The sequence below is a fragment of the Triticum urartu genome, chromosome 2 (assembly GCF_003073215.2).
Source record: "Triticum urartu cultivar G1812 chromosome 2, Tu2.1, whole genome shotgun sequence".
Taxonomy (NCBI): domain Eukaryota; kingdom Viridiplantae; phylum Streptophyta; class Magnoliopsida; order Poales; family Poaceae; genus Triticum; species Triticum urartu.
The window spans coordinates 249,919,491-249,945,713 of record NC_053023.1 but is presented as its reverse complement, the minus strand read 5'-3'; the positions used below and the strand labels follow the sequence as shown (position 1 = coordinate 249,945,713).

At 45.4% G+C, this 26,223-nt stretch overlaps 1 protein-coding gene across 2 annotated transcripts; it reads left to right on the top strand.

Moving 5' to 3' along the window:
• The first annotated feature begins 351 nt into the window (after window positions 1-351).
• LOC125536953 (protein GRIP) lies at window positions 352-25,918 on the top strand. 2 transcript variants are annotated; one of them, XM_048700246.1, is made up of 21 exons: window positions 353-1,071; window positions 2,002-2,117; window positions 2,423-2,592; window positions 10,326-10,419; window positions 10,864-10,950; window positions 11,045-11,125; window positions 11,360-11,485; window positions 12,006-12,114; window positions 12,187-12,266; window positions 13,536-13,664; window positions 13,749-13,849; window positions 14,857-14,990; window positions 15,079-15,176; window positions 15,261-15,380; window positions 19,168-19,195; window positions 19,329-19,381; window positions 21,204-21,275; window positions 21,360-21,407; window positions 24,591-24,696; window positions 24,776-24,834; window positions 25,563-25,918. In XM_048700246.1, exons 1-21 carry the CDS (start codon window positions 558-560, stop codon window positions 25,671-25,673), a joined length of 2,436 nt encoding a protein of 811 aa, XP_048556203.1. In that variant the 5' UTR covers window positions 353-557; the 3' UTR covers window positions 25,674-25,918. The 2 variants fall into 2 exon arrangements, with proteins under 2 accessions (XP_048556204.1, XP_048556203.1); XM_048700247.1 differs by lacking the exons at window positions 21,360-21,407; window positions 24,591-24,696; window positions 24,776-24,834; window positions 25,563-25,918 and having other exon boundaries at window positions 352-1,071; window positions 21,093-21,243.
• The last annotated feature ends 305 nt before the right edge of the window (window positions 25,919-26,223 follow it).

Below are 26,223 nucleotides of genomic sequence, written 5' to 3'. Positions count from 1 at the left end.
ATCCCATTCTTATTCAATACATGAAATTGTGTGAAGATTACCCCACTTGCGACTAAATCATCATGCGGTTATGTCTATAAGTCGCGCCTCGACACGTGAGAGATATAACCACATCATAGATGTTACACCCATCTTCAACTTTCAAAAAGAAAAACAACCCACCTTCAAAAAGTGTTGCATCACACAGACTTGATTGGGCTCGATGCAGGCAACCAAACTCGCCCTTATGCGTGAGCCAGTCCGACGGTTTCCGAGGGCACCGTTGTGCATCTGGCGCGGTGGCGCCGGTCATTGCCCTTTTATTCACCACTCTCTTCTGGCCCCGGGGGGCCCCACACGTCAGCACCGTGGCGCGGCTGAGACTCCCATCTCCGTTCCAGGACAACACTTTCCTTCCCACAATCCCACTTCGCCACCAACGGCGAACCCGCCAATCTCCCCTGCCTCAACCGGGCCATTGGAGACCGGGGTTTCGCTTCGCTCGTAAACCCTAATCTAGTCCACCTTTCGCCAATCCAGTCCAGTACCTCGACGGTCAGCCTCTCCGATCCCACCCGATGCCCCGACCTCGACCCCGCGGGCGGGGCAAAACCAGATCCGGCTCGCAAAGGATGGATCCCGAAGAGGGCACCACACCACCGGCTCCGGAACAGGTGGCGTGTGATCCGTCGCAAGAAGAGAGTGCGGCGCCGGTGGTCGAAGAGAGGGCAGACACTGACGCGGTAGCGGGAGAAGACCAAGGGGCGAGTGAGAACGAGGCGGAACGGACACGCGAAGAGCTCGAGCGGACGGTCACGGAGCTCAGCATCCAGAACGAGTACCTCAAGTCCCAGATCGCCGGTGCTCAGCAGCTGGCGAATAGCGCCGAGGTGGGAATAGGCAGTGGGAGGGAAGACGAGGATGACTCCGAGCTCGTTAGGAGCTTGAAGGAGCAGGTCGAAAGGCTTAGCAAGGAGGTTCAAGAGCAAAAACAGACGCAGAAGGTTGCGGAGGCGGCCCTCGAGCACGTCAATATGTCCTACGCCGAGGCGGACGACAAGGTTCAGGAGCTCACGGCGAAGCTCAACCAAGGTTAGTTGCTACCCTCCCCGACGCTTTGATATTGGTCTGGTTGCGGAACTTGGAATGCCGTGGTTGATCGGCCCGATTCTTCTAGTTCTGTGGGCGAGCATTAAAACTGCCCACACATTCGGGCGCAGCTATGGCGGCCCACACGACCTTGTGGCAACTGCTCACCCCCACCTTGTGAGCGGGAATGCGTGTGTAATCAACTTTAGTTGCCATGTGTAATTAACTATAGTTGCCATGTCTGCCATGTATCATTAAATATAGTTGTCATGTGTAACTAATTGGAGTTGCCAAGTGTGGTCAAACCATAGTTGCCATGTATGGTCAACTATAGTTGTCGTGTTTGTTTAACTAGTTGCCACATATGCACATTGTGTAACTAATTGGAGTTGCCACGTGTGGTTAAACCATAGTTTTCATGTATGGTCAACCATAGTTGCCGTGTGTGATTAACTACTTGCCAAATATGCACAACTGTAGTTGCCATCTATCACCTTGCGAGTGTCATGTGGGCGAAGAGCAGTTTCACCTACACGTTCGGGCGAGGAGCGCCCACACGTGGCACTAAATGATAACGCCCACATGACGCTGGGTGCTTACGTGGCTCTCGACCCAGATGGCAACTGCTTCAATATTCGTGCAAATGGATCGAACGGCATCGACTGCGTTTGGGCCATGTTGATAAGTGCCACACGTGTGGGCGTTATCATTTAGGCTAGTTTTTCCTGCTCCAGTTTTCCAAACTTGTTTAAACCATTTAGCTTGAGATTATTATGCTTCTCTGAATAATGGCAATATCGACTTCTGGACCTTTTTTGCTTGATCAGAATGCACCTTTTTATGTGTAATGTGGCCAGCGCTTTTTTGCTTCCTGTCGTTGCACATTTCCCTTTTTTATAGAATCCAAATCATCATTCATTCCCATGTATGTAGCTCAACTGAAGATTGAAAAAGAACTAAAGGAACGAGATGACAAATATGTTGAGTTGGATACTAAGTTCCAGAGGCTTCACAAGCGTGCGAAAAACCGTATACAAGATATACAGAAGGTAACCACTTCAAGCTTTCTGTACATTAACTTGAGAATAGTGGTTGCATCACTTTCTAAAATTTATGCATTCAGTTTGGAAATCACTCGATGTCTGCTCAAGAATTTGCGCGAGTTATAATTTTTGATTTTTTTAATGACGTCCCTGAAGAGATATATGGACTGGAATATCACCAAAGAACTCGCCATGGACAGGGGCATGGAAGTTAGCTATCCACGTGCTAGAACTATGAGTTGGTTTCGAGATAATATAACCATGAGTTGTTGTTTCTTGTTCATTCGTGACACGGTTTTCTTTCTTAACAGGAAAAAGATGATCTGGAAGCTCGGTTTAATGAGATTAATCAGAAGGCTATGGAAACTGCTTCTCTACAGCTAGCGGCACAACAGGAACTGGAACGTGCTCGTCACCAGGCTAGTGATGCTTTACGGGCAATGGATGCTGAAAGACAGCAACTGCGGACTGTGAACAACAAGTGAGTAATGTACTGGTCTCACTGTACAATGTTGTCGTGTACATGACTTAAGGTACAACGGTGCTAGCCGCCAGATGGAGAGGGGGCCATCTATTTAATGATGTACAATTTAGAATATATAGCTAGCTAAAGGGCAGAGATGTAGCAGGGATTTGAGGGACTTGGGTAATGTACTTGATCTATCTTTTGCTTAATCTCAGTCACAATATGGCAACCTCTTATACAGAGCCCCACTGCCTTAGAACCTCCTAACTACTGTAAATGCCTTTTCAACTTCTAGATATGAGGTTAGGAATGAGACTGAGTTGACCTACTGGCCCAGTTCACTCAACTGGGGGATCAATTCCCACTCAATTTTTACTTCACTTTGTGCACAAAACTCTTAAATTAGTGAAGCAACTAATATGGGTGGATCAGCCCAACACGCCCAGCTTGCATCCGTAAACAAGACTAATAATGTTGCAACCTTTCTTATATAGAGCCGCCCCACCATAAACCAAGTAAAACCTCCCAACTACTAGAGATGCCATTCAACTGCTAGTTATAGGCACGACGAAACTTTGTTGACCTACTGGCCCAGCCACCACACTGGTGGATCAGTCGCCACCAATTTTTACTTTACTTTGTGAACAAACTCAGTGAAGAAATAATTAGCGCCCAACCCGCCCAGCTTGCGTAGTTAGATAAGATTCTATCTTTTAAAGAGTAAAATGCACTTGAGGTCGATAAGCTCACCTTCCAAATCTGCTGCTCTCCGCACCGCCACGATGTCAGGCACCAAGCAAGCCTGCACACGAGGTGATCCAGGGAAAGAGAAGCCACTGGTGAGAGTCCATTAATCTGTGGAGGTGGCGTGGCGATGTTTTCTGGCAGGCTGGATTTGGAGAAGAATTGGTCGTTGGCGATGAGCGGGGCTACTCCCCTCTGTTGATGACAGTCTTGGATCCTTTGGTGCTTCCAAATTTGGTTGCTGCAGTCAATATCCTCTCCTACCCTGGATTTGGGAGGTTGGGTTGTCACCTACATCACGCAGCAAAACAAGAAAGGAACACGCTAGACTGATGGAGCAAGCAGCCTAGCTTACAGTTACTCCTTCCGTCCGACAATATAAGATTGTTTTGCAAACTATGTTAGCTTGCAAAATGATCTTATATTATGGGACGGAGGGAGTAGTGTTTAGTGGTGGTAATTGACATGATGGTAAACTGAGTCAATCTGGATTCAGATAAACGGTGTTAGGGAAGTAGCAACTTGTATTTCGGGGTGGCCCTAGGCCAGTATATATACACGTACAAGTGTGGTACAACATGCAGAAAACCCCTTACAAAAAAGGGCAACCCGGCGCACTTAACCCTGCTTGCGCAGGGTCTGGGGAAGAGTCTGACCACTTGGGGTCTTTAGCATGCAACTTTTCCCTACATTTCTGTAAGAGGCTGTTTCCAGGACTCGAACCTGTGACCTCATGGTCACAAGGCAACAGCTTCACAGGCGCCAAGGCCCCCCTTCAAAAAAACCTTTATAGAACGGGGAAAATACAAAAGGGTACACGACTAAATATATATAACTCTAACCCCCCTTGGAATTCATAGCGGAACAGGTTAAGGGGGTGATTGTTAGAGTTAACCTTGTTATTTAGTTTTCATCATATTTTGTTTCATGCATATAGTTGAGTCATGCCGCTAGGAGCTGTGGCTGTGTACGACGTCTGAGATGTGATTCACGCTACACATGCAAAGCTACTACTATTAGTTAGTTGCATGCATAGATTAGTTAGTGGCTTAGTGCATGCATGAGCTGTTTGTTGGGCAGCTGGGTCATACTAGATAAAGGAGAGAATCCAGGGATTAGTTAGCTGGACATGCTCGTACGTGGTATGGTGGCCGAGTGTGGCGGTCGGGATAGGCGTGCGTGTGGCCATCTCCTGTGTATATATGTTGCATTGAGTAAATGAAAGAGAGACCGAGTGGGCTGAGGGAAAAGATGTAGCGCCTATGCTCTCACCGGGAGATATAAGCAAAGCTAGCAGAGTGAGGTGTGTGCGTGTGTTCCCTGGTCACATGTGTTCTTGTGACAAACCATAGAAGAGAGAGCTTGAGGTAGAAGAAGAAGCGGCGCTGCGAGGAGAGGCGACGCCAACAAGAAAGACATTCTTAACATCAAGCTGAGTCACAGACCCATGGCGAATAGAGGCCACAACAAGAAGTGTGCGAACAGTGGTCATATGGGCCACATGAGAAGTCTCGTGCAATCACGACCATGCTCGCGCTGAAAGAACATGTAATAAACACTTAAGAGAATCATTAGAGCGAGTCTTAACCTTGTAGGCCCACTTACAAGTGATGGAATGAACATGTGAAAGAAGAGAAACAAAATCCCATGTAATGGTGCGCTCAATAGCATCAATCTCCTTGGCCATCGCAAATTGCCATTCGGGATGAACAACATCATGACAAGTCTGCTCAAGAACAACAACGTTAGCGCTTGGAAAACTAAGGCGGTCTACATGCGGAAGCGGATGAGCACACAAGCGATAAGTTGGCTGAGACGAGGAAGAACAACATCACGATAAGAAGTCGGCTCAAGAACAGCAACGTTAGCGCTTGGAAAATCAAGGCGGTTAACAAGCGGAAGCGGATGAGCACGCAAGCGATAAGTTGGCTGAGACGAGGAAGATGGCACATTAGAAGTAGATGGCGCATAGACCTTGTCAGCTTCGGCCGTGCGCTGTCCACGGAAAAACCGCTCACACATATAGATCCAACCAAGAGGATCGACCGAACCATCATACATAGGGAAGTTGAGCTTGTGGAAGCGAACGCCAGAACCGGAACCTGAGCCGAGGTGGTTGTTAGGTAGAGGCGGAAGGGAGGTGATGGGTGGGGTGGATCCATAGATGGGTTGTGTAGGGGGGTGCGGCCATAGCGGCGTATGAAATCGGTTCACGGGTGGAGACATGAAGGCGGTAGAGGTGGCGGTGAAAATCTGCTGCCGCTGGTGATGGTAGGGCGGCTGCAGGTAGGTGGGTGGCAACATTGGGGGTGGGATTTGGGCTGTAGGGTGAGGGTGCCAGGTGGCCCAGATTGATATTAGGGGTGGCTGTGGCGAGTAAGGAGATTGCTGTTGGTGGGAAAAGGGTGCTGGCGGCTGATGGTGGTTGGCAACAAAAGTGAGGGGGTGGTGGGGGTGGACAATCTGCCCGGCTGGTGGAAGTCCGGTGGCAGCGGTGGCGGCGATTTCTCCCGCTGGAGAAGGAGACACCAGAGGTGTTGGTGAGGGGGAGCACCAGAGTCGAGTCATCATTGGGGAGGAGGGCCGGGCTTGCGGAGGTGGCGTCATGGGCGGCTGCTGCAGTCGTGGAATCTGGAGACGGGGGCACGACAGACAGCCGTTGCTTGAGTCCCGTCAAGAGCTGCACCATGTCGGCAAGGAGCGCCTGATCCTCCGCTCGTTGGAGTGCTAAGGCCTCCAATTGCTTTGTGATGATGTTCATCAGCTCCACAGCCTCGATCTCAATTTCATTGTCCGCCATCATAGATGGATCTGATACCAAATTGGAAGAACTAATACTGACCTAACCCTAATTACTGAAAAGTAGATAAAAGTAAACAACAAAGGGTCGGCTCCTTAATATAATAGACAAGACTTTGGCCAACAAGCCGGAAATCTATTCAAACTCTAATAGAATCTCTAAACTGACAAGACTCTTTCCTAACATGGGCTGGTCCACATAACAATCTTGAGTCATATGGAAAGATGCTCTAATATCAAGAATCCACACATATGTACCTGCCTGTGTACAAGGTGGTCTCATAATGCCAGAAGAGTCGCTAGAAGAACGAGCAGAACTTGTCAATGGAGAATCGGAAGATGCAACTAGCATGCATCGAAGTCGCGCAACCTCCTGCTCAGTCAGGGGCTCATATGAGGATGTTGACGTAGAGGCACTTGATAATGGAGAGCCGGAGGCAGTCAGCTGGCCGCGAAGTCGCACAATCTTCTGCTCACTGAAGGACGCAACCGGCGTAGTCAACATAGCAACATCGACAAAGGAGTGGCCACCGCCTCCTGTGGAGGCCGCTGGAGGAGGCGGTTTAGCATGACCAGTATCTTATGCAGAAGCCGGTGCATGAGACGAGGTCGCATGTAGACAAGCACCAAGGGCCAAGGGAAGGCGCGTGTGTGAGGCGTAGTCGATGGAGCGAGATGCACCAAAAATGCTGTTGAAGTCGCGAGAGGAGTCGAGGTAGAGCGACAATCACCATGTGTGGAGGTCGCAAAGAGCGACCACCATGACCTTATGTAGAAGTCGCTGTAGAGCGACTAGCACAACCTACGAAAGACGCCAAAGGGGACGACGTCACAGGCGGACAAGCACCAAGCATTGAGAGGCGGCGCATGTGCGAGACATGATTAGTGTAGGGAACACCGTCAAAAATCAGCGGGCAACAAGGAGGGAAACTGTGCCCAATGAAGACATTGCACCTTTTCTCTCTTCTCTCTTTTTACTTACTTTTATTTGTAATCAGTCGATCCAACCGAACAGAACACAATATCCTGGGCAGACTGCTCGATGGAGGAGGACAGGCGGCGGCTGGCTGAACCGAAATAGGAAACAATCCGTGCACTTCGAATCAGACACTATACCATGAACAACAGTTAGTAGCAGCAGGTATTGGCTTGTAGCAACCAGTAGCATGGCCAGCAAGCCACAATAGAGCAGTAGCAGCCTGCGCCGTCGTACACGGGGCAGTAGCATGCATGCGGAAGCCGGCGGACGAGGCGAATGCACGGAACAACAGCCTCACACACGAGAAGCCGACGATGGACGACAGGATGCTGGCGGACCAGGCGAAGGCGACGGCAGATAGGCGAAGGGCGGGACGGCGGACGAGGTTGAGATCGGCGCATCGGCGGAGGACTATGCGGAGGCTGCAAACGTATGCGGAGAGAAGTGGTCAATCTAGCTGATTTAGGACAGTACGACGGTTGTGTCTTGGAGAAGGAAACGGGAAGGCATGGGCAAGAAGGCGGTGGCGTGAGAATTTGGATCGAGGGTAAGCAGTACAAGATCGACCAGAGACACGAGTTGTGACCTAGAAGGGAAAAAAACTAGGCTCTAATACCATGTTAGGGAAATAGCAACTTGTATTTCCAGGTGGCCATAGGCCAGTATATATAGAACGGGGAAAATACAAAGGGGTACACTGGTAAATATATATAACTCTTAACAAACAGAAACCACAGCTAGCTAATAAAACTTTCTAGTGCCTTAGCATGTAGAGGACGATGAAGCGGGGGAGCATGGCCTGAATGTCGAACAGGATGAGCTTGCCGCCACCTCGTAACTCTGTTTGCCGTCGGCGCTGCAGCGTGAGTCAGCATGCATGCTCTACGTGTCCTTGAAGCACGCCACTGTCTGCTCCCAAAAGAGCTTCTGCTGGGACATGTACGCGCTGCATGACCGCTTGCAACGAGGCCACCCTTCTTCTCCTTTCGCCATGTAAACACAACACTTAGCTTCACCTGTCCTCCGCAATTCCATTTCGCCCAGCTCACCACTACTCGTCATTCTTCTCTAGCTCCCTATCACTTCCCATGGCTCCACGCTCTACTCTCTGTTTTCAAGAAAACTGAATAGTCAATATGCACTCTATATCTGGTGCCATTTGCCACCTGACCCTGGCCCAGCAGGCCTCGTTATCATCGAGAGAACAGCAGGAGGTAGAGATGATTGCACGGAGCAACTGTACGACAATACAAGCACCGTGTCCTGTGATAAGATGGTCAGGGCAGGGAGAGAAGAACAGCGGCAGTGCATGCTGCGCAGGATGCACCGTGGGTGGAATATTTGGGACTAAAGTGGACCCCACACAGCTGGCAATATTTATGCACATACCATCTTGCAAAGTTAACAACACATTCCACTTTTGTTCTTGTGCGTGCGTTTGGGGAGGGGGGGGGGTATATTACGTGTCACATGTTCATATCTGGTACTCTTGCACAATCAGCCATTGTTCAAAATGTTGGCCGATTAATCCCTACTCGGTGGTGTTAAGGAGTATTAGTATTGGTCTAGGAGTCCTTATTAGTCTATGTTTAGTTTTCTTGCACCTCAAGTCACGTGTAATATATATATGCCCCTTGGGCCTTCAATAAAGTTAAGTTGCTTTCCTAACATGGTATTAGAGCTTTAGGTTTTTTTTTCCGCACGCGCAACTCGTGCTGATCCGATCTAATCTTGCGCCGCCACCAACCCCCTCTTGGCCGGACGCTGCCTCCCCTCGCCATGCCGCCATCTTCCTCTGGACATCTCGCGCTGCCCTCCCTCCTTCACGTGCCCTGCCCGGGTCCTCCCTGGTCAATGCTGCCTCCAGATCAGGCTGGTTTGGCACCCTCCAGAGATCGGGTTGGATCAGTCAATACCGTCGCGCAGGATCCCATCGCCCTAAAGATCGCCGCCACCTCGGTCAACGTCGCCCCCGTGCAGGGCTCCTGTGCTCGTGCTGGCTGCTCTCCAAGTCTGCCACCGGGACGATCGGCCCTCCCGCGAAGACTGTCGCCGCCGCGTGACGACCACCATCCCGATTCATCAGCCGCTGCTTTCTGCATGCATTTTCCCGTGTGCAGCCGCTTCTCACTCGCGTGCGTCCGCTCATGCAGCCGTGCAGGTGTTCCTCTCCTGCTTTTGCTTCCGTGTGCGTGGCTGCTGCTATCTCCTACTATATTGGCTGCTGCTGCAGCATGCTTGTCTGCGCTGGCTGCTGCTAAACCTCGTAGCACTCATGCATCTCTGCTTGCTCCTCTTTGCTGCTCTTTGTCGGCATCTTACATGCACGACTTCCTTCATAATCTCTTTTGCTAACACAATGGCTTCGTCGTCTTCATCTAGTGTGTGCTTCCTAGCTTTCTAGTTTTTAGTTTATTTTCTGTTGCGTCCATCAAATCCGTTGATATTGTGTTTCTCATGTCATGTGAGTCCACCATACCTATGTCCGTCAGCCTTTTTCTGGCCATTGTCCTCTCTAGGATTTCTGTGGCCTCTCTTTGCATTGTTGATCTAAGCCCATTCTCTTGCCGCCGTGCTTCTTTCGCTATCGGTTTTCATGGGCCATGATTCTTTAAGCAATGCTTCATTCTCTTGATGTGCCATCTTCTTTCATCAACCCATCTTCTCTTGATACTTCTCTTGTATCTTCTATCGATGGGGTGTCTTCCTCTGATGTGCCATCTCTTCGTTATCCCCTTTGGTGACTCGACAGGTTTTGAAGACTCTTCATGCTATGACGACACTCTCAAGACGCGGATTTGGATTATCATTTTTTTAGTATTACACTTCTTCAAATGCAAGCTATTGCATATGCTTTGCATTCGAGGGGGGGGGGGGGGGTTAAGGGGTTTTAAGGGGGGGGGGGGGGTGTTAAGGAGTATTAGTATTGGTCTAGGAGTCCTTATTAGTCTATGTTTAGTTTTCTTGCACCTCAAGTCATGTGTAATATATATATGCCCCTTGGGCCTTCAATAAAGTTAAGTTGCTTTCCTAACAGGTGGGTCACTGAGTAGCCGACTAACTGTCCGATTCCCCTATTAATCCCCTACTCGCCAGCCAACCGAGCAGTTACCAGTAAATGATCTCCTTAATGTTGCAACCAACTCATCAAATCTCATGCTTATCTTCTGCAATAGGCATGCTAATTAAACAATATCTTTGTCTTACTACTATATGCAAATCATAGGTTAAGATGTAATTTTGACGAGACACGGCTTGCTTTGGAGGCCAGGAATAATGCCCTTGAGAAATTGCAACAGTCAATGCTTGAAAAAGAGCAGGTACGTACATGTATAAAAAGGGCTTAATAATTTCTCGTTGTTTGAATTGTGGGAAATGTGATCATGTTCTTAAAACAGAAGCGAACATAATCAGTCACATGATCTTGAAGGATAAAAGAGTTGCAGGGGTATACACTTCGAATTCTGAAAATCGTATTAGTACTTCATAGGAGTAAGTGCCAACTGCCAAGATCTCCTACAAAGGTGGAAATGGGGGATAGGTGATGCTGAATGCTGATCGAGTGAAAATAATTGCGTGTTTGGTTGTGTTGCTGAGATTTGTTTAGTTATTTCTCATACTCTGAGTATGCTGAAATAACCAAACAAGATATTAATGTATGCGTACCTTTGGATGTGTATAGTTGATGCTCATGATCGGAGTTAACAATAGTTATTCTGATGAGCTAAAATAATCTGAAGTGGACTAATGTGATGTCTATAAAGATGCTAGAACAAATCCAAAGATCAATGCAGTCTGCGGAAGAAAAGAGGCATGCATCAGTTTCAGAGCTTTCTGCTAAGCATCGCAAGGTAAGGAAAGAGAAGCAGGAAGGACATTTGTAAATGTGAATATGCAAGTATTAGTATTTAGGGTAATCCAATCTGGCTTCTTTCTTCTCTTAAGCAATTAGAGAGCTTGGAGGCACAGCTAGCTGAGGTTTCTGCAGAGAGGACAAAGGCATCCAAAACTATTCAATCACTGCAGGTATTAATTCGAGTGAAAAGTTATCTTTGTGCAGCATTGTATCATAGACTAAGTTATATCCTGTGTCTGCCACTTGAGTGTTTTCAAACATTACTGTTTTCTTATGTGATACGTTGTTGTCAAAGTATTCTCTAGCTGAAGAAGATAAGCCTCAACATGCTGGGAATAAGAGGTGGATTAAATAGAACATCCATTGTCTATTGGAATATTTGATTTATAGTTAAACTGTTCCAGATGGTACTCGCGGAGAAAGATTCAAAAATAACCGGAATTGAAGCAGCATCAACCGGTGAAGCTGCCCGGCTTAAAGCTACCTTGGAGGAGATTAAAGGCGAGCTTACTCATTTAAAGGACCAACATGTATGTCAGCCTATCTTGTACCAACTCTTCCCATTGATAGTTTTTAATATATTAGACACCAAACTTGTAGGCATCTTCAATATCAATAGCACATATGCTGATTATTATCTTGTGGAAACAGTGAGCATCCAGAAATTGTGGTAAAAATACTATTTATTCACATATGCTGATCATTTTTAGTGGTTAGCCTAAGTTCAAATTTTGAAACAGCTATAGTTCACAAGAACTTGCCATGTTACTTCATGTTCTGTCCATGTAACCTTGTTTCTGAGTATACCTACCTGCCTGGCTTGATTTAGTTTCTGTCTTGTAGATTAACTCACCCTATGAGTTTGTTCAATCAACTTATTAAAATGTCGAGTAGGTAGTATTTTTTGTCACCATGCATCAGTAGAATATTTTAGACTTTAGTTAACTTCCCCTTAAAACAGCTTTTACTGCTGTATGGTTAACACATTTTTTTATGATGTCTTGGAGTTGGAGGCACTAACCAAAATTGTCCCAACTGATAATCATTCAGGAAAAAGAAAGACAAAGCTGGGAAGCCGAATGTGAATCCCTTAGAGAAAAATTGGAAGCATTGGAAAGTGCGCGCTTTAGATCTGAGATAGAATCTGCCAAATTTAGAAGTAAGTCTGCCCCAAACTTTCTATTTTAATTTTGGAGTAATACATTTATACAGATATTTGGATATTCTGCAGATCAATTGGAATCAGAGTTGTCAACGCAAAATCAATTGCTTCAAAACAAAGATTCGGATCTAATTTCTGCGAAGGAGGAGGTGCATTTTATTTTAAATCTTATCTTATCCAAAAGTTTGTACCTGCACTGGAAGCTTTCTGTCCCTACTTCGTAGAAGTTAGGTACTGATAACACAGGTCCTACCTCCTGGCACCACCATTGGTTCTTAAGTCGGTGACAACATAATACTTTATCCGCTGTGGTTTGGATTTGCTGCGAAGGTCGTATGGGTAGTTTGGTAGAGGAGACAGACACCCAGTTTGGCGATATTTATAATAAGTTGGGGATGGAATATATAAGAGATTACTGTAGCGGAGACCCTGGCAGTATAATAAGTAGGAACCCAAATTCCCCACCCAAGTGAGCTAGGCTCACTTCTTTAGAAGAGATTTTTGGTGCTTGCCTTGTAATTATAATGCTGACTCTTTTGTATGGATATAGGATGCAACCAATACACTGGACTCTTTAACACGTTCAAACTTCTAAGATATGGATTCATAACACTGTAACTAATTGACTTTGTTCATATTCCAACCGGACTCGTCTTGGTTAACACTTCCTAACACGTGATGGTTGCACCAGTTAGCTCTGCATGTCTGGGTATTTTTCTTGATGGTATGTTCCATAGTTGACAGCTCTGATAGCCAGAGTATGAGTCCATAACAATATAATGCATCGTTGCCTCATGCATTGCAAGTTGGTTGTGTTCCAAATGGTGGACCTGAGGACTTTCCAAGGGTTGCGGTTTAGGATGGAGTACAGAGGCAGTAACACAATAAAATAAACATGGAGTTCCTCTGAACTCATCAGGTAAGTACTTAATTAATAGTATAAGCTGCAATATTTCTGTTTGGACCGAAGATGGCGACCTGTACCAGTTCTGCAGTTAAGAGGTCAGCCAAGAATAGCAGAGCTAGCCGGAGTATAGGGAGAAGCATGTTTGGATATGTGTTTACAAGGGTTTATTCACAGATAGGCTGGTAAAAAAAGGTAGCCGGAAAAGAGGTGAGTAGAAGTTGATGAAATGTCTGTCTAGTATAACTTTAATAGGTAACAAAACCTGACAGTGCCTTTACTATGAGAGATTGAACTAGTGAGGAACCACTGTGTCTATTTTCCTTAGTGTTCTGGTTATGCGATGATTCTTTTTAAGCCTAAAATGGCATAGGATATATTATTGACCCAGTTATTACGACACTGCCTTGTGTTTAAAAGCTTCACTGACTTGCAGATGCGAAGACATCATTTAAACATGCTGTAACTAGCACTTATGACAAGAACTCAAAATTTAGCATTTTAAACTTTGCAGATCAGTCGACTAGAAAGTGAGTTTTCCGCGTACAAGATCCGTGCACATGCACTTTTGCAAAGGAAGGATGCTGAGTTGAGCGCAGCTCAAAATTCAGATGTTCTTAAAGCACATGAAGAAGCAATAAGAGTATGCCATCAATTGTTTGGTAGATGTGTAATGTAACCAAATATGTCACAACTTATTTAATCAATCACCAGTGCTGTAATGTAGGAAGCTGAAAAGGAGGTGGCAGCTGCCTTAGAAGAACGAGATGAAGCGATCCAGGACCTTCAAGTTGCTCAATGCAGGCATAGTGAAGAGATTGAGGCAAGGTATATCAGCTTAACTTCGTTGATGTTCTTAAATTGAAATGACGTCCATAACTAAAATGGTTATGCTTCCGGAAATTCTTCCAAGATACTACTTGGTGGTTACTGAATTACTCTTTAGTGATCTAAAACGTCTTATATTTGTTTACAGAGGGAGTATTATTTAAAAAATGAACTAACTTCCTAGCCTGTGTATAGTAGTAGCCCACCTTGTTTGTAATACTACTAATTGTGACAAAAAAATCCGAATGGTATTCAGAGCACTACTAGAGTCGCTTGACTAATCTATGAGTCAGTACTTGGGTCTCAGCTGGACATCCTGACTCGACTGATTGGACTAGTCGAGAGTTGTTGACCTGTTGGCTGTTGCTGATTAGTCAAGTATAAGTAGTCGCTTGACATATTGTGCTGTGCACGGATAGAGTGTGTTCATGTCGGTCCGTGCCCACTCCGAAGGGGATACGCCTCCGATCGAGCCCAGGGGATCAAACCTAATGCGTTCAGTAGTATCTTGTAAGTAGCAGACTAGCAGTATGTAGAGATGAGCAGTATCTAGCATGTGCAGTGCGTACATGTACTCATATCAGCTGTGCGACATGTACTCATATCAGCTTCTTATGAAGTTATGATTCGCTTCTGGGTTCCGCTTGAGCATGTACTTTCTTACAAGTGCCTCTAATAATCTGATAGCAAGATGTTTTTTTAACGGAAATAGCAAAATGTTGTGCTTCTGGTTCAGTATGTAGCCATATACTGTTGTTCCCTCCTCCAGTTTTTTACTGTAAAAGACCAGCAGTGTGGTATTTGTATCAAGTATGGTCTTATGACTGGCAGTCGACCAGTTGAGATTGGTCATAGTAGTCATCATGAGTCGAGACTACTTTAGACACTTAGACCTGTCTGCCTTGGCACTACTCCTGTAAGCTGATGCACGGTGATACCATCAATTTATTTTCTGCAAGCAGTTTTTAGTTTGAGAAACATTTTACCTTTACTTAATTTCCTTCCAGGGATTTGGGTCTTGCGGAGTTGGACAAAAAACTGAAGAATGTCATGAAAAAATTAGATTATGTTACCTCTCAATTTCTCTCAGAAAAAGAATCATGGGAGAAAAAATTGGCAAGTGTAGAGGAAAGCTGGAGATGTAAGAGGACTTCAGTGTATTTTCAGAATTCTTTCCCTTTCTCTTTAATGAGGTTCGTTGAACAAATGTATGAACATGGATAATGCAGTAAAATGTGAGTCTATGAAGGGTCAAAGCAATGGCCATGTTGAAGACCACCTTCAGAAGAACCTAGGGGAATGGACACTGAAGTATGAGAAATTGAAGGTTGTTTCCTGCCCTGTGGCATGACTTGTATGACTGAATGTGGTCTTTCCATTCAGTATTTTAATATATTCTTGATTTTTTTAGGAAGAGCATGAATCGTTCCGTGATATTTCTGATAGAATGATTGAAGAGAAGGAACGGGAGATAGCTAAACTTCTCAATGCAAACAAGGATCTTCATCATTCTTTAGAGGCTAAAGCAGCAGTGAGTTATTCTATTAAGCCCATTCATTGCTACCTTTGTTTGCTATATTGAAGCAGGAAAAAGGGAATGAATGGTGGGCACTCCCTGTTATGTTTGTTCTCACATGTTTTTTCGTTTCTATGTACTTGTTGGAAATTCATGTGCAACAGCTAAGAAGGACCCACTGTTAGCTGGTGATTTGCATCATTCATAAAAAGTCCTTTTTACTCCCTTCAGAGTATCGATGTTGTTCGGATGACCCCAAACATTTTTTGGTTCACTTTCCTTGTCCCAAGTTTTATACCGTTCCCTTGACCTCTCATTTTGCATGTATTTTTCATGGCACCGTCTTTTGTCCATGTATCCATCCAAGGCTCAGCCTACAAACACCGTCTTTTGTCCATGCAGCTCAACGGCAGAAGTTCCTCTAAATCACACAAATGAACATATTAACCATCAGATTATGCCACACGAGATCCTAGCAATTGGATTTATTTTTCTTACTCTCTCTCTCTCTCTCTCTCTGTGATCGAGTGGAACCACATTCTGCTCTCTGATCTCGAGTCTGAGGAAAACCGGAGCCTTGCGCACCTTCATTGTTGCCTCCGATCGAGAAACTTCCCCATGAACCTAATCTGGTTGATGCCCACATTCCACAAACAGGTCTAGGTTCTCACAAAGAGGTCTAGTCTCTCAACTCGACCGTGTCCCATGGAGGAGAGTGACCATGTAACTGTGAAGTGAGATTGACGCCATCGTCGCCGGAGTCACAGCAGGTGTCTGTTTCAGGTGCGCTGTTGGATGAGTGATGTGCGCACCAATGGCGTAGGTTTACTTGGGGCGACTCCAAGTGTTGAACAAAAGACAAGCACAGCCATTTGTTTTGACACAAGTATTCCAGAGACTTCACATTCTAAACTTTCGACTGTGCTACGGCTTGGCTCTTTCTGCTTTGAGGTTTCGCCGATGGAGCCGAAGAAGGACGCGGTGAAGCCAAACTTTAGAACCCCTCCAAAGTGCACTAATATTGGTAGTATTTCATGTCCGGTGAAGTACTTCCAGCGTGCAAGCAAATAAGGTGTTTTTTTGTTTTAAATTAGTCATGTGTGATCAGCGTGGCCGGATGATTAATTAGCTTCCTAATTAAAGAATACTAGAATACAAGGGTCCACGTACAAGTCGTGCTAGTTAGTTTGGTTTTTTCTCTCTCTCCGAGATGTAAAAGGAGAGGATCGCCGTGTTTGTTTGAGATATCGAGTTGGTTACTAGTTTAGGCCCTTACGGCTGGTGTGACTAGGATATAAAAGGCAGCGTCGTCAGTTTTGTATGCAGATTAGTTTGGGAAGATTGATTTTCTTATCGAGAGTTACAAGAGAAAAGTCCCGGGTCGGGGGCGTCAATATTCTGAGTTTTTGCGATCCTTGATCGGGGATTGTTGCTGCTGCGCTGTCGTGATTAACCTTGGGTTAATTTCGATGCAAGTCTAATCCTTTGGTTTCATGCTATCTCCTTGATCCAAAGGCCAATTCTTCTTCTACGTCTGCTATCTATTTTTTATCCGACCGTCGTTGCCGCCGTTCTTTGTTGTTTTGCCACTACCGTGAAGGATCGGACCAACCAGCGACTCGTCGTCTAGTCGAGTCTTATCAATGAGGAATCGATGGAGATTCTGATGTTGGGCTTAATATTTCCTGGGATTGAAGGAGGTGGCTGGCTGCAAGTTTGAACCAGTGTTGCAGATCTGGCATGTGGCTGCCAACTCACCACTGGCGCCAGATCTGCAATGGGGATGGAGATGGTGCCGGTGGTGCGGGCTCCAGCAGTGCCGGAGCCAGCTGGTCTTTGGAGCTTGGGCAAGGCTTGTGGCTATGTCAGTGCACTTTTTCCAAGAAACACTATCTTCAACCTAGGTGATCATATGACTCAAATTCCGTGAAGTCACCAGCAACATGTTGAGATGCACCAGAGTCGAGCACCCACTCCGGATCAGTTCTGTGAGCAGCTATTGTGGCCTTTTCAGTGTTGCCTTAATTTGTACAGATAAAATGAGCCAAACTTGGAAGACTAGCGTCCTCCTGGCTATCATGTTGTTCGATCTCACATGTATCCTCTACTTCCTGCATCGCTTCGCCGAGGGGAAACAACAAAGCACACGTGTGCTGTCACATACTTGCTGCACATGTCCACAGCAAACCAACGCCATTCGCCATCGCCTCCTCTGCCTCGTGCAGCTCACACCCGCCTGGCACATGTGTCCTCTTCAGGTCATGGTCTCTTCCTAGCCTTTCATCTCCTACACGCCTTCCTCTTTCCTCCTCTGCGTCACATGAACATCCATCATCCAGCCGCACCGAATCCATGACCTCACCACCTGCCATCTTCCTCCCAGGCAGCCACACACAGCAGCTAGCCCTCCTCGAATAACTGCATGCAGCAGCAACACCTCCAACAGAAGCAGCAGCAACACAGGCACCACCAGCTCCTACTCTACACTTCAAGACAGCAGCAGCAGTAGTTCAGCCCTCAGGAGTGCAAACCAGCAGCAGCAGCAACAGAAACAGCAGCAGCTCCTCCTTTTTCTCTAATCAGCACAGCAGCAGCAGCAGCTCTTAGCAGATGCCCTCAGCAGCAGCAGAACCAGTCGCACTCAATCTTTCCTTCTCCACTGTTTTCTTCTCCCCTTCTCAGCAGCTCCAGCAGTTCCTCACACACACACCACCGCTCCAGCAACAAGAGTCAAACTCAAGCCACCGGAGAAGAGAAGAAGAGGAAGATGTCGGGCCACGGCCACCAGTGTTCCCCACAGCTCGTGTGCAGCCATGCCGTGCGCTCCTCACCAGCCGCCTGCCCGAGCTCGCCTGCTGCATGCCGCAGCTGCCCCGCCGTCGTGCAGGTCCGCCACCGCCTTCCCCCTTCCAGTAGGGCCCTGCTGTCGCCCGCGACTAGGCCGCCTCCTGGTCCGATACCATGTTAAGAGAGGAGGAGAGGCGTACCCCGTGGCTTCAGTGTGGTGTAGCGGCGTTTAGCTCCAGACAGATCGAGTTCCTCTCCTTCTAGCTCGAATACCTCTCTGGGGTATGGACCTGGGCCTCTTGGGCCAACAGTGATGTGCCACACATTCAACAGTTTCAGTTTTGAAAAAAAAGCTTGCAGAGGTGTTGTGCTTTGAATTTTGTATGGGGTTGCTGTTGAATTGTGCATACAAAGGAAAAGGAGCCGAGGGAAGACCAAGGGATTGATCTAACAAAATATACTGCCGAGCAAATAGTTCAGTGTGATGTGATTGAACTTCAACCATGGCCACCATCCTGCAGCTTGAGGACAAGCTGCTAGTCTGGAAAGGGTGTAGTGTTGTGGACACTAGTACGGTGGATGCGGCCAGCAAGAGGGCCAGGGATATTGCAGCAACAGCAGGTCATGTGCTGGGGAAGGAAAGGAGAAGAGTCCTTTAGGGAATGACATTGTATTAGGAAGTTTAGGACTAGGAGTCTCATTCATTAGAAGTCATATTGTGTTAGGAAAGGTCAGTGGCCTAAGCTTCCACTATAAAAGGATGACATGTATCTAGGGTTAAGGCAAGCAAGAACAATCAATCTTATCTCTCCAGTTTATTCTCTTGTCCCAACCTATGTCTACCCAATTCGTCGCAGCCATGCCGTCTGGCTATCTTCAGCATGGTAGTTATCCCATTGTGAATCAAGTTCACAACAGTGAGAGTTTCCTTCTCATATTTCACATTGCAATTACTTGTGAATATATGGAGTTATGTTTTGAAACTGCTGATGAGAGTACTGTATTGATGCTACAGGTCAGCAAACGTGACAATCAAAGCCCAGGTAATTGGTTTTCTCAATACTATATCATTTTCTAATCTCCTTTGTTTTCCCCATCAGTTGAATGGTTAAAATTTGGCACTGTTAACTTTTTTTGCGGATGTTTTGGCACTGTTAACACTATTTGTATTTGCAGGATATGTTAAACAGGATGCACTAAGTATTGAATTGGCTGAGCAGCAAATTCTGGTAATGTTATGTTTCAAATAAACTATTCTCTTAAATGTTCAGTAGGAAATTGTTAGTAAAATGTTGCAAAAATCTAGTGGATATTATCAATTTCTAACCACTGTTCCTGTACTTGGCTATACGAGTGGATTCTCTACCCAGTGGGTAGCTAAGCACGACCTCTATATCATTGGATGTTCTCCATCTCACATTGGCAACTAACTACTTCCAAGGTCTTGTTATTGGTCATGTGTGTGTGCCACGTGGCCACAGAGGTGGGGCAGATAGGTACTGTGAATAGCTGGTCATCAGCTGCAATTTGCATAAAAATGATCAACTAAAATGGCATCAAGGGAAAAATAGTCGAATAAAACTTTGTCAAGAATCTATCACACAGCTTAATCAAATTGGCTGAAGAATCCATCACATATTCACACACAGCTAATCCAATAAAACTATATTGAATTCATGCACTATCCAATTACTCCAAAAATCCAAACTGATAGAGAACGGCGGGCAATATATTTCAACACAAACCAGATCCACAGGAGCAGCCACGCAAGGGTTACCAGCATGGTTCCACAAGCTCAGCCCCTGCCCCCCTAGTCCAGGACTGCTGCTGAGCCTTCACTCACCAGGGCCTCATGTCAGGACTGTACCTGTCTCGACAAGGGCCTGATATATTAGTGCCGGTTCAGTTTGTCCAAGCACCTATCAGCCGTCGATCTACGATCTAACGGAAGCTTGAGCCGCGTACTGTCTCGACTTGGGCGGATGTTGGCTGCAGCTCGTTGGCTTTGTATGGCAGCTCAATATTCAAGTGGTCTGATCCGGTCCCCCCCTGGTGTTGGACCTCAGAACCTGTTGGAAAATGTCAGGTTAAAGGTTTGGCCCGTACCTCCCTGGTAGGGTAAAGGGTAACATTTAGGTTCTAGGTTCGGCCCTACCACCTGCAGCTTGTGCTGGGAGCACAACACACCAGTACAGCAGCTTTGTGCTAAAAAAGGGGAGTGCAACAACTAAATCATGACCTGGATTAAGGGCGAAAGACAAAACAAAGAAGGCCACAGGGCTAAAAGGGGCTTGTGCTGAATTTAGAAAACGAACACCTCATGGTCAATGGCATCTTTCTGCTCTTGGCTTGCCATTTGCATCCCGTGCCGGTCGATGTCAATAGCTATGGGAAAGACTTGCAGACCAGCGAGAGAGGAGAGGCGAATTGGAGAGGAACCAGCAGGTGGGCGTGTCGGTGGGAGAGAGGAGAGGCAGAGATGGTAGAGGAACCAGCGGGGACGTGCTGATGGGAGAGAGAAGAGGCAGATGGTAAAAAACCTGCAGGGGGTGTGCCAGTGTGCTTACTCCGGTGGCCGGCCGGCTACCTGCGATCTGCATCTTGCGACAGTGGCGGCGGCGGCTGTGTGTTGCGGATGTGTGTGTGTGGCTGGGTCATAAGGGTTAGTCCCTACTGGAACCTACTGGTTTTGCGAGCCAGAAGGTTACCCTATTGGTAACAAACCCAGGTGCAGCTCACCAGGGCCAATGGGCCGAACCAGACCACGTGAATCTTGAAAGGCAGCACCGATGCCATCTTCCTCTCCGGCTCACACGAGCTCCAGCAAACTCCCAAGAAACCGAAGTCCGAGCTAGTTACATGTATTTAATTGGACATTTGATCTGTAATTTTGCACCCTTGTGATGATGTCCTAGTGTTTTACCTATTCTTTCTTTTCAGTTACACATTCAAGTTATAACACCTCGCTAATCAACAATACTTTGATGAAAACGGGTAACAACGGGGATACGACATCTCACAGTTCTCAGCTTACAATTGTGTACATTTCAGCTTCTTGCACGGCAACAAGCACAAAGGGAAGAAGAATTGAGTCAGTCACATAGGCATATCTTGGCGCTTCAAGTCAGTTTCAGCTTAGCAGACATTTTCGGTGGTTCTGTTCTTTCATTTTTGGTGTGAACTAAATTTGTTCTTTGCATTGTTCAGCAAGAAGTTGAAGATCTTGAGCGTGAAAACCGTCTTCATGATCAACAGGTGACTTTGAATCTTTCCCTTTTCACACCTAAATTAGTTGTGTAGCTTTGATTGGATGTGCTGATTAATTTAAAAACACAAGATGATCATTCTAGTCATGGTATGTTAAATATGATTTAGTTTTGCAAAATGTGTACCGTATTTTCCAAATATAGTGTGGTATGTGTGTTGACTTTATTCATGGAGTAAAATCAGCAAAACTACATGTATAATGAACTGTCACAAAACTGCGCATTGAAGGTTTCATTTCACTAAACTACACATGGATGGTGCCTGCTAGTGAGTGTATTGTCATCAGTCACGGGGTGGGCAGGGCAGGGCAGGAATTGAAATCAATTATCTACGACCATATTATAACATATAGTTTAAGGGGGAGGCAGCTCAGGCTTTCCATATAGTTTACGTGTGAGGCAGCTCAGGCTTTCAAGGAGAGGGTTACTATGGAGGACTCTTGGGAGGAAGGAGGAGATACAAACTATATGTCGATTAAGATGCCGACTTGCGTTTGGAAGGTGGCTTCAGAGGAGTTTGGGGTAACCAGGGGAAGTCAAAGCGAAGCTAAAGACACCTAGAGGTGGAACAATGATGTCCAGAAGGCTATTAAGGAGAAGAAAGATTGTTTCGGACACATATACCTGGATAGGAGTGCAGACAACATAGAGAAGCACAAGGTGGCAAAGAAGACCACAAAGCGAGCTCTGAGTGAAGCTAAGGGGTAGGGCATATGAGGACCTCTACCGACATTTAAACACTAGGGAGGGCGAAAGGGACATCTATAAGATGGCCAAGATCCGAGAAAGGAAGACGAGGGATGTCAAACAAGTCAAATGCATCGAGGATGGAGAAGATCGACTTCTGGTGAAGGACGAGGAGATCAAGAATAGATGGCGACAGTACTTTAACAAACTGTTCAGTGGAGAGACTGAGAGCTCCGCCATTGAGCTGGACTACTCCTTTGATGATACCAACATGCGGCGAATCCAGGGAGGCTTGAAAAAGGATTAAAGGAGGCAAGGCGATGGGTCATGATTGTATGCCAATTGAGGTGTGGAGATGCCTTGAATACAATTAATATGGCTAACTAAGCTTTTCAACCTCATTTGACAAACAAGATGCTCGAAGAATGGAGGCAGAGTATATTAGTACCAACCTTCAAGAATAAGGGGGGTGTTCAAAGCTGTGCTAATTACCATGGAATTAAGCTGCTGAGCCATACAATGAAGCTATGAGAGTCGTTGAGCACCGCTTAAGAAGAGGAGTGACCAAAAATCTGTTTGGTTTCATGCCTGGGAGGTTGACATGAAAGTCGTTTTGTTGGGAGATACAAGGAGCAAAAGAAGGACTGCATATGGTGTTCATTGACATGGAGAAGGCCCAAGGTAAGATACAGTGAAATGTCATGTGGTGGGCCTTGGACAAACACTCGTCAAAGTGTTCGAGCAAGTGATGGCGACAGTGATACTTACAAAGAGCATACTTTGTTGGTGAAGTCCCAACAAAGTGCATTACCTTCATCAAGGACATGTATGATAATGTTGTGACAAGTGTTCGAACAAGTGATGGCGACACTAATACTTACAAATTAGAATAGGACTTCACCAACGGTCAACTTTGAGCCCTTATCTTATTGCTTTGGTGATGGATGAGGTCACAAGGAATATACAAGGAGATACCTCATGGTGTATGCTCTTTGCGGATGACGTGGTTGCTAGTCGACGATAGTCGGACAAGGGTTATTAGAAAGTTAGAGCTATGGAGACAGACTTTGGAATTGAAAAGTTTTAGGCTTAGTAGAACTAAAACTGAGTACATGAGGTGCAGTTTCAGTACTACTAGGCACGAGAAGGAGGTTGGCCTTGATGGGCATGCGGTACCACAAAAGGACACCTTTTGATATTTGGGGTCATTGCTGCAGAAGGACGGTGATGTCGATGAAGATGTGAGCCATGGAATCAAAGCCAGATGGAGCCACTGGCGTCCTCTGTGACAAGAGAGCGCGACAAAAGCTAAAGGGCAGGTTCTATAGGACGGTGATTCGACCCGTGAATTTTTATGGCGCAGAATGTTGGCCAACTAAAAGGCGACATGTCCAACAGTTAGATGTAGCAGATATGCGTATCCTGAGATGGATATGTGGCTTCACAAGAAAGGCCTGGTCTGGAATGATGATATATGTGATAGAGTTGGGACTTGGGGTAGCACCAATTGAAGAGGAATTTGTCCAACATTGTCTGAGTGGTTTGGGCATGTACAACACAGGCCTCCAGAAGCGCCGGTGCATAGAGGAAAGATAAAGCGTGCTGAAAATGTGAGGAGAGATCAGGTTAGACCAAAACTTGACATGGGGGGAATCCGTTACGAGAGACTTGAGGGATTGAAATATCACCAAAGAACTAGCCTTGGACAGGGGTGAGTGGAAGTTAGTTATCCACAGGCCAGAACCATAACTAAGTTTCGAGATCTCATGGGTTTCAATTCTAGCCCACTCCAACTTGTTCGGAATTGAAAGGCTTTGGTGTTTGTATGTCATAACATACCACAGTTGATATAGAAAATAATGGAAGTCATGCTCCTATATTATCTGTTCCTTGATGCTGTTCTGGTCAAATTTTATTTATCTAACTAACCTTGCTGAAACTGATAGTGAAAATTTTGGTATTAACTGTTGTCACATTATTCGTGTTGTGATTAATTTTCGGGTCATTATTCTTTGTGATACATTCTTAGAAGTATGAAAGATGTCCTATTCTTATTTTATCACGTGAACATTGGAGTGCAGTAGGCTAATAGAAGCTTTGTCTCTAGGCCGTTAAGTTGCACAATATTCCTTGTTCTGTGGGATTCTCGTGGAATCCAGCGATGGGAGTCAGTGAAGTCATGAATATGTAACAACAGTTTATGTACATGTATTGTGTACTGTTTAATCATTTATAATTGATTGAACTAGACACATGCTTCCTGCATTTCACAAAATTATATTCATATAGTTTGTGCCCCCTTCCCCTTTTGCTATTCGGTCAATGCAGTGATGAGTTGAATAAAATACAGAACTAAGACCTTATATTTATCAAAAATATCTTTCACCCTTTTTGTGTTCCGATGAAATTTGTAATCTTTACATGACTTGTTATTGGTGCGAGGCCTTCAGTTGGATGCCTGATCTATTGAAATTCTGTATTTCAGGAAGCAATGTTGAAGGCTGAGCTTCGGAATATGGAGAGATCACAAAAGCGAGAAGGAGTAGATATGACATACCTAAAAAATGTGATCTTAAAGCTTCTTGAAACAGGTATCTGGAACTTTTTATTGCTTATTTTGCTGTTGATTGGCAGATGATATGAAACATCGACTTGGTATCTTTTACACAGGGGAGGTGGGGGCCTTGCTGCCCGTGGTTGCGATGCTACTACAGTTCAGCCCTGACGAGGTACTTGTGTACTAGTATATATAAAATGTTTTATCTTAGTGTCCTAGCTTGTAACCTCTGATATGGTGTTTAATTAGTACTCCTTCCGTCCCAAAATAAGTGTCTCAACTTTAGTACAACTTTGTACTAACTACAAGACACCTATTTTGGGACAGATGGAGTACAAATTAGCTCTAGAAGGCCTTAGATCCTATATTATTCTTTTTTTTTGAGAATCGATCCTATATAATTCTAGCACATGGTTAAGTTACTCAAATATTAAGGTCACAGGGAAGTGTTTTATTCGGATAACACTGTTAAACATCATGTGACATGTCTATAGTGTAGAATTGGAGAGTACATTCTAGACTGGACAGTTATAATTCCTATAGCATAATATAGATATTAAAAGCCACACTTAGGAAAACCCCATCCTTCTCAAACTTGTACTCAGCATATAAGCATTAACTAACTGTCATTATGATTATGGTAGAGTTCATCTAATCACCTTGAACAAGGACCTGGGTCTATCATCTATGGATTTCTGCTTCCATCCTGCTGACATGGGTTTAGTTTTGGGAGTGTTTTTTTTGTTGTTGTTACAAGTACTGAGAATTTATCTTGCTTCCATGCCCGGTATAAAGTTTTCAATGATATCTTGGTTGGAAATTATCTGCAACAGGAATGACTGTTATAAGACTGATATTAAAATACCAATTATGCCAAGTTGACATTCTTAACCTTGGCAGCTCAATAAATGCCAACATGGCGTCCTCTCAAATGTCGCTTCCTTACCAGCTACAGCATTGTCAGATGGTGGATCGACACCAAACTCATTCTTTGGAAGATTCACATTCTAATACCGGTGCAAGATGTTGGTTTTGATTATCCATATTTTAGCAGAGGTAGATATTTACATTCATGGGGTGATCCAAAATCCCAGCGATTTTACTGATTGTGAAAGGTGACATTCTTTTGTTTGCATGCTTCTCATCTCTTCTTACCTTTCGTAAAGTAGTGTATATTATATAAATAGAAAACCATAACTATCTATATATGTACTTTCAATACAAGCATTCATTCTCAAAGGGAACATTATTTTTGATTTCTCGCTCTGGATATTTAGATTCAAAGACATTGCACTACGAGACGCCGACAGATCCTGGCTTAATTGTCTCTCCTCTAGTCTTGATCCCCTCTTGTAATGTACTCCCTCTGACGGAGGGAATACTTCCTTACAAAAACGTTTTATATTATGGACCGGAGGGAGTAACAACTATGAGCGGTAATATATTCAGGTGCGGAAGCTCTCTCTTCCGGTGACCGTTCAAAAAAGGGAAGGTAGTCAAAAAAGGAAAAGAATTAGTGGGATCCGCAGGTCATGGTTTTCGTACAAACCGTCGTACATGT